This window comes from Garra rufa, chromosome 12 (genome assembly GCF_049309525.1).
Source record: "Garra rufa chromosome 12, GarRuf1.0, whole genome shotgun sequence".
Classification (NCBI taxonomy): domain Eukaryota; kingdom Metazoa; phylum Chordata; class Actinopteri; order Cypriniformes; family Cyprinidae; genus Garra; species Garra rufa.
This window is the reverse complement of record NC_133372.1, coordinates 42592862-42601676: the sequence shown is the minus strand read 5'-3', so window position 1 is coordinate 42601676 and position 8815 is coordinate 42592862. Positions and strand designations below refer to the sequence as shown.

General features: G+C 35.2%; 1 protein-coding gene across 3 annotated transcripts; it reads right to left on the bottom strand.

Annotated features, from left to right (window-relative positions):
• Positions 1-2518: 2518 nt before the first annotated feature.
• Positions 2519-8265, bottom strand: LOC141346932 (troponin I, slow skeletal muscle-like). 3 transcript variants are annotated; one of them, XM_073851893.1, is made up of 7 exons: positions 8236-8265; positions 6907-6947; positions 5994-6029; positions 5610-5741; positions 5279-5368; positions 3095-3271; positions 2519-3014 (listed from the first exon to the last, which is right to left on the bottom strand). In XM_073851893.1, the coding sequence occupies exons 3-7, from the start codon at positions 6000-6002 to the stop codon at positions 2922-2924; spliced, it is 501 nt and encodes a 166-aa protein (XP_073707994.1). In that variant the 5' UTR covers positions 6003-6029; positions 6907-6947; positions 8236-8265; the 3' UTR covers positions 2519-2921. The 3 variants fall into 3 exon arrangements, with proteins under 3 accessions (XP_073707994.1, XP_073707996.1, XP_073707995.1); XM_073851895.1 differs by lacking the exon at positions 8236-8265 and having other exon boundaries at positions 2519-2764; positions 2889-3014; positions 6907-7793; XM_073851894.1 differs by lacking the exons at positions 6907-6947; positions 8236-8265 and having other exon boundaries at positions 5994-6468.
• Positions 8266-8815: the final 550 nt, after the last annotated feature.

Sequence of the window (8815 nt, the reverse complement as noted above, 5' to 3'; positions counted from 1 at the left end):
TGGGTTCCGGATTTTGCTCCAAGAGGCTTTTTTGTAGGTATTGGTGTGTTACATGTGTGTACCGATTTCCGTGCATGTACGTGAATCACAGCTGAAAGCGCACACCGCGGAACGTGTAAAGGTGGCGCTGTCGAGCCATTTTGCCACACCCACTTCTGAAACCCATATCAGACGTAAATTTTCGCCATGTCTGATGTGTGTGCGAAGTTTCATGAGTTTTCGGGTATGTCTAAGCCCTCAAAAATGCGATTCATTTTGGAGAAGAATAATAATAATAATAATAATAATAATAATAATAATAATAATAATAAACGAAGCAGATCCAATAGGGTCCTCACACCATCGGTGCTCGGGCCCTAATAACATTGCTACTCTGAAGAACTGACTGTCTTCCTGTCTTCACTTGCTCATTCAAAAAGAAACGTTTTTAACCAACCTGCTCTTAAATCACGTTATTTGCTAAGTCGTTCGATAAAAGAAAGCTGAATGAAGAGACTCAACACAATGAATGCAGAACTGTACTGGGTTGGAAACACTATTCAGACAGTTAATCCAGCACTAGAGTAAAACTTCTTTATGTTCCAGTGAATACAAAGGTAATGTAAATGCAGATCTTTAATATTTCAGAGGTGAGTCATGAGACCAGGAATGGCTGAAAGTCACAAAACTGCGCGGCAGCTTTCTCCTCTCCTCAGAAACAGAGAGATGTTGGTCATTCAAGGTGAAATATTTCACCTTCCCACCTCTTTGAGACTGTGACCTTGAGTGCACATCAGGGACATTTAATGAGCAGTGTTTTGTCTTCCACAGCTGGTTATGTATGTGTTTGGACATGTTTTGGATGAATGGCCTTTTCTTTTCCGAGACTTTTTCGGTTTCAAGTATGACACCAATGTCAAGCCTTTATTTTTAATGCACTCTTAAGGCTCTTCAGTGTTTTTTTTTTCAAACTGAACTATTTCCTCTAAACATTCTTTCTTTTTTTATTGAGTTTTTATGGATTGTCTTTCGAGATTACAATGTGTATGATGTTTTAATTTGAACTGTTGTTTCCATCAAATATAATTTACATCATAAGAATAACATATACTACTACTATGCCTCTTTTACTACAAATTATCATTCATTAGTACATCAACAGACTTTTATCCAAAGCTCCTTACATTACATTCAAGGTTTACTCATTTAGCTTTAGTCAGGTCTTGATTTTACTTGGAAATCAAGCCCATGAGCTTGTGGTTGCTGAGGCCATTTTGTACTGTTTGAGCTACAGGAAAGCTGTTAAATAAATATAGAACATTCAATGTATAAGTAAATAAGTATAGATATACCGTATATATATATATATATAAAACTCTAGCTGGTAAACACTGCCCTCTAGCAGATGGTAAGTGTATGAGCATCAATTTCTTGGAGGCCTGTTGGTTACTGGATGGATATTTACTCGTTTTGCCTAAACACATCATATGCAAAATATTGAAATAAAAAGTAGCCTACTTTCTCTGATTTAGAAGAGACCATTGTACATCTTTTTTGTGAATGTGTTTATGTTAAATTCTGTTTGTTATGAGTTATGTATCTCTCAGAAGAACTTTTGATTTTCTTTTATTGTAATTCTAACTCCTGTATTCAGTGGTTGTATATATAATTTTCATTAGGCTATACTTCGCAATTTTTTTTTTTTTTTTATTCACAAGTGTAAATTTTTGGGTAAGAACCCAGTACTGTCAATTCTTCTGGTTGACTATCTTTCTTACATTTTGTCTTTGGTGGGCATACAAAACAAACAAAAAAAACTTTCAGAAGTCAAAAATTGCTTTCAGTGTCTTTATTTATTTATATGTTTGTTTGTTTTTTAGTTTATTTATTTTACTTTCTATCTTGTATTATAATTTGTGTATTTTTGTAGTGTTTTTGGTGTTGATGTGGTTTAGTGATTGTTGAGAAGTGTTTTGGCCATGTTTTGGCATCAATAATTAACCTTCCTAAACACGGAAATCCGCGTCCGATTTCCGGTCTCTGGTGTTTCTGATAAATTAACGCTCATTTTTATATTTACTTATATTTAAAAAGTTTGAATTCAGTTAATTAACTCAACCTCTCTACCCTATTTTAACACAGATTTCTATGGAGACCGAACACGAGAGCATCCATTTCAAACGGAAGTTGTAATCCAACATGGCGGCACTCATCGATTTCTCAGGAAAAAGGTGGATACCAAATCAAATACTCGGTCAAACATGTTGAGAAAACACAAACCTTTGTTCTTTTGATTGTAGTGTAATGACCATCAACTTCAACGACTGGTAATCTGAGAAAAATGCAGCCATTACAGACTCACCATAGTTACGTATAAATCAGGATGAATCACTTTATAGAGGTAAAAAGGAGTTGGTTTTTATCGGGTTACGGTATTTTCAGTTTATTTTCATGTTATTAGTCATTTTCTCTACAGCTTTATCAAACATTTGTCCAGTACAAACCATGAATTGACAAATCATGACAAATATCAAATATCTCCAGTTTACACAATTTATTTACAGTGCAGTGATAGTGTTGATGATACTTTTCACATGATGTTGAACACTTTCTGGCAATTTCATCACAGGGCTTTTAATTTGACATTTGGTGAATACACTGACAAATAACTTGGTATTTTATAAGTATGTATCAATTTCTGATTCATAGTTTATTTCATATGTATTTGAAGCACATAAAAAAATGACGGATTTTGAATCTTTGTAGCTCGGCCCACCCTGATTTCCTGAGAAAAAAAAAAAAAAATCAGCAACAATAAAAACAGCCAAAATCTCATATCTAAAAGATAAAATTTTGCAGCAGGAAAGTAAATATGGTTTCATTTTGACATTAGGTTCTTGTGTACACACTTGCATGTTTGCAGATGTTGATTTTCCACTTGTTTACTGTGCCGCATCGAACATTTTCTTCCTTCCTTCCATTCCAGACATGGCCTCCACGTTTTTCCTCCAGTCACTGACCTCCACTGTCTTTTCCTACAAAGAAATAATATAGCTGTGAGTAACGCTAAACTCTTTCATTTCAGTCAAGATGGATGCATCGACTCCCATCCCACCTTCTCTGTGTCTTCCTTCTTGACGGACTTGAGGTTTGCTCTCAGGTCCATGGACACCTTGTGTTTGGAGCCCAGCAGAGAGCGCAGGATGGCGTCAGCTGAGACTCGGACTCTCCTCAAGGTGGGTCGCTTGAATTTGCCTCTCAGGTCCAGGACTTTGATGTTTAGATCCTTAATCTGCAACACGTTTGTTTACAGGTTTTAGCATTCGCAAGTTTCTATTGAGCAATTTGGTTCCTGTATGAATATGATGTAATATTTTTACACAAATATCACAAATATTGGGGCAGCCGTGGCCTAATGGTTAGAGAGTTGGACTTGTAATCCAAAAGTTGCAGGTTCGATTCTCAGGTCCGGCAGGGATTGTAGGTGGGGGGAGTGAATGTACAGCACTCTCTCCACCCTCAATACCACGGCTGAGGTGAGTCCCTTGAGCAAGGCACCGATCCCCCAACTGCTCCCCGGGCGCCGCAGCAATGGCTGCCCACTGCTCCGGGTGTGTGTTCACGGTGTGTGTGTGTTCACTACTGTGTGTGTGCACTTGGATGGGTTAAATGCAGAGCACAAATTCCTAGTATGGGTCACCATACTTGGCCTCACCTCACTTCCTTTCCTTTCCTTTCCTTCCTTTCAATACCACAGTCCTACCTGAATAACATTCCAGTGTTATGTTGGAAAAATGAAAGATCCTAAACAGGCGTGACTCAATAAAAGCGATTCCCTTCATGTTTTAATATTTTTTTTAATTAGCCGTGACTTTGAGAAGTAGTGCATAGCAGGCAATTTGTTGCTGCTTTCAGTTTTTGTGTATACTACAGTAAATTGAATTATAATTATGCTTCACAAACTTGTATATTGCGCACTGACTCCACCCATCAGCAAAACCGCTGTTACCATAAAAACGAACTGTTGTGCAATAGAGGGTTTGCACTTACAATCATGGTTTGGTCAGTTACCGGGGGGTGTTTCATAAAACAAGTTTACCAAATAAGCCAGGCCTATTTTAGTTAGTCTGACTTATTGTTACTTGATTTGGCTCAAAATAAATCAGACTAACTGAAATAAGCCTGACTTATTTAGTAAACTTGTTTTATGAAACACTCCCCTGGATGTGCAGCCATATTGGAGATGCTAAAATGTAAAGGACAGCATGGATTGCACGGTTTACGTACTACTGAATACATTGTTCTGCTAATTAATGCTGTCTAAACCACATAAAAAACATGTGGAAGCTGCTAAATTATATAAAAGGGACTTCGTAAGCAGGAAAGGGCGCAATATTTTGACAAACCAAAGTTAATACTGTAGGTGGTAAAGATATGCACACGCGGAATTAAGTCTAAGTCTAATATTAAGTCTTAGTCTAATATTTCACCTACCTGACTGGAAATGATAAGAACAAACATGAATATTGTCAAGATATTTTCCCTGAAAATCCTGGTTCAGTTTGGCCAACGACAAACACCTATTGTTCCTCAAAGAGTTTTTTGCACTCTTCTCCTTGATTTGTCAAAACTTTTGGCAGTCTATAATACTCCAAATGTTTTTCCCGGTCGGACCGATTAGTACAGCCCAAAACATAACAATAATTGGCAAAATATACAAGTTTTGTTTGGTACAGTGGCATTTTTTACATTCAATGCCACCAATATGGCCATTGATGACATTGTGAAAACACTCTATATTGAACATTATGCCATTAATTTATTTAAAAAACATTACATTTTGCTACACCCTCAAACCTGCGTTATATATGATTAAATATTTAGCAGTAACTGTATTTAAAAATAAAGGCTAAAAAAACACTGACTATAAATGTCAACAAGCATTTTTAGCCAATAAAGGCTTTTGCAGTGCTTCATGGAATGTATTTTTATTGGCACTTACAAAATTGTTTCTTTTCCTATGTTTCATATTTTTTAACCTTGAATTTTTTTTTATTTAATTTTTAAATGTACAGAGAACACAAAATGGAAAAATCCTTCCACAACCAAGGTTGTTTGAACAAGTAGGCACTCGCTTTTAGGCACTTTTACTTTTGTTGTGGACTGGCGAATTAATAGTGGAAACTTGTTCATTCGTGTCTGGTTAGGGTTGAGTTGGCTAGAATCGCCGTGATTGTGATTTGCCAAAAAGATCTTCAATTTTCTTAGACACATGTCAAGAGTTAAACTGTTTCTTTACTTCTCTTGTGTTGTGAAGCACTTTAGCCTCGATATCGTAACGCTCCTCATCCACCACATCGATTTTAGCGTGTAGTTCCCGACACAGCTCCTGACAAAGAGAACAAATATAAGGTTTACAGGCTTTCTGCTGTTTTTTGAAAGATATTATAATTCTAATTCCAAGAAATATAATTGTTTGTTTACAATATTCATATACAGTGGTTCTTAAATAGTGCTTTTAGGATACTATAGTTTTCCAATAATCTTATGTTTTTTGGTAAAACCATGGTATGTCTTGTAATTGTATTAATACCAATAGTATATGGGAGTTTTGTGAGTTATGGACGTACCTGAAGTTCAGCAAAAGACATGCCACCCGTCTGTATCGGAGGAGCTTTCTCAGACAGATATCTTTCCTTCTCAACCTCTTTATCTGCCAGCTCCTGCTCTAACTCATCCTTTGCTTTAGCTACCATAAGACTCTGAGGAACACATAGACATGCACTCTAATAAATAATCACTATAATAATAAATATCACTATAATAGGTTTAAATGAACTTTCTTAATTTGTGGTACTTAAACTTTTAACATTTTTAGGCGACCACCCGAAACACTATTATTGTGGCATTTTGCATTGCAAGCGATACATTAATCTTAAAAAAATGTAAATAAATAAATAAATAAATAAATGAGGCAACAGTTGGAGAAAAAATATTTTTCAATGCAGTTGTACCTTAAGCATCAGCTTGCGAGATGCTGAGATCTTGGACTTTTTCTGTCAAATTTGAAATAAGCATTGTTATATATTTAGAAAACATGTATGCTTCTCTGTATATTGATTATTCTAATTTTATTGTTACAGTATATTAGTTTGAAGGTAGATCAGAAATAATGTATTGAAAAAGCATTAAATGTAGACTTGCACACTTACCTCTTGCCTGCAAAAGAATAAAAACACATGGTAAGGTCATAAAATATCATAGATTTTATTAATAATGAAGCTTTTATTATTAAGGCATACAATAATGTCCAAAAGGCTGAGCCCACAAGAGAAAATGCTTCTGTTTTTTTATTTTAGTTTAATATATATTTTAAATTATTATAATTGAAGTGAAAAGAATTTAATACACTATTTTATTATATAGTATATAAGTTAAAACAAAGATTCTTGCAGCATGTTTAACCATTTCAGGTGTTCAGTTTCTTTAGTTTCTTTATGTTCTGGCAAATTTCTGTGTGAAAATAGTTTTAAAAGAAACCCTACTCTAATTTGTTTTTCAGTTTATGTCTCACTTTTTAATTACTTAAGATGACATAACCAAAACCTGGTTGTCCAGGTATATTCAACATAAATTGAGAATGAAGAAACAAGAAAAATATAAATGTTATTAATTTGTTTAATTAATTACTGACCTAGAAATAGTGTAGAATCTTATAGATATATATTTTTTTTTCAATCATAATTTTATAATTTCTCAGAGTTTCAGTGTGGCTTCAGACTTTTAGACTCCATTGTACTCTTAATCAGCTTTAATTAACACAGAGGCCTTGAGTAAAGACAACACAGCCGGTAAATCCAAGAATAGAGCACATTTGTCCAGAGAGCCATAAGACGTCTAGGATGACGAATGACAGAAAGCAGAAACACAATATACTCACTCGGGCATCTTTACAATGGTGATTCAACCTAGGAGATAAAAATAAAGGCATTTGTTTCCAAAGGCCAGGACCATTGGGAGGATCTTCAAGGGGCTCAAGTATCAGACAGATTTTCCAGATTCAGACGTGCTAATCAAATGTTATTATGCCTCTGTTTACTCTAACAGCTGTACTCTCACGTATTCGACTCTTGGAATAATTGCCGACGTGATATGTCATCCATTCAGGTGCTGCTTTTTAAAACAGATGAACTGATGCTAATTGATGGATGGGATATGGTGCATTGGCGTCTGTTCTGCATCTGTTAACCACTTCAAAGCCCTGACAGTGGCCACACACACAGATGAAGTGGGCCCATAGGAAAAAAGGTATTGGCAGACGCCTATCGTGGCACGGTGATTTTGGCATGGTAACTATGCCGCACAGATAACAATCCCAGCTTTCTCCAGCCCATATCCACTTGCAATGCACCATAAATAGACCAGAGCTTCAGAGGCTTTAACCTGGCCCAAGTTTCCGCTCAATGATGTTAAACCAGTCTAGTGCACTTACAAAAACAAATACGGTAAATTACGCAATAAAATTAAAGAGCGTGTCATCGTAAATCTAGAAGTGGATAGGTTTATTTAACCGAGTGCCAAAGGGTGGTTTCCAAAGTCATGTTTTCACAATCATTTGGTTTAAATGGTATTTTTGCTATTTCAATTGAGGTTTTTATGCATCTCAGAATTGGAAAGTCAAAAGTTTTAATCAGTTTGATAAAGTAATTTTTTTAATTAAGTGATTAGGATAATGGAGAAAGATTATAAATCATTATCCAATATAAAGCACTTTTGTGAATAAAAAAGAAAAAGTTTCTTGTACAAAAGTAATATTTACCACAGATATATTAGTTTTTTCTAATGTAATTTTTTTTAACCATTACATTTGATGACAGTAATATTGAATATTTGCTTATACATTTGGCAATATTTACAGATATGGAAAAGGAAATTTCCATGCAATATTTAGATTTTTCAAAATTTGGTTTGTTCTTCTTACACAAATAAAGGTGCTTTAAAAAGGTTCTTCACAGCGATGCCATAGAAGAACCATTTTTGGTTCCACAAAGAACCATTCAGTTAAAGGTTCTGGAGGTTTATAATCTGAAGAACCTTCTTTCGCCACAAAGAACCTTTAGTGAAACAGAAAAATGGTTCTTTATGGAACCATTTAAACAAATTTTCTTCTATGGCATCGTGAAGCACCTTTATTTTTAGGAGTGTAGAGAGATATGTATTAAAGTTGTAACATGGAAGCAAATTGAATGTACTTACCTTGCGGTCCTCAGATGGTCAGAGAAATGATGCTCTAGAACAATGCATCTCTTTTTTAAGACACACTCTTATTGTTCATCCTCCGCCTGTTACTGGATGATATTATTAGCACACACACACACACACACACACACTCACTCATAAAGCTTTTATCCAGCACTTGTGGAGGGCTCTTGTTGATAGGCCTTGTGCGGCGCTTATCAGCCCGTTAGACAGCTGTGGACTGTGGTTCCTCATAATGCTTCGGGCCTGTCTCACAACCTTATTTAGCTGGCTAGAAGATGAAACAATTTCATTTAAAGAAATTTCCATTGATCTTTTTAATGTGTCCACAATGAGATCTCTTTTATATCTCATTCGTTTCTCCTAGAAAGTATTGTAATCAGAAAATCTTCTCCTCAAAAAAAAAGAAAAAAAGAAGTCTTTCTTTGGTTTTCTTAGAAGATAAACAATGTCTGTCTGTTTATCAGTAGCAATTTGCTTTATGATTCATATTTACTTCATATACAATGCTGTTCAAAAGTTTGGGATCAGTAAGATTTTTATTTTATTTTTTTAAATAATTTTATGCTCATCAAGG

Bases quoted from the DNA above. Each gene is read 5' to 3' on its own strand.
- LOC141346932 (XM_073851893.1), bottom strand. The intron at 3,272-5,278 runs GTAAAGAAACAG...AACGTGTTGCAG, and splicing joins TGCTTCACAACACAAGAGAA to ATTAAGGATCTAAACATCAA. The intron at 3,015-3,094 runs GTGGGATGGGAG...ATTTCTTTGTAG, and splicing joins AGAAGGAAGACACAGAGAAG to GAAAAGACAGTGGAGGTCAG.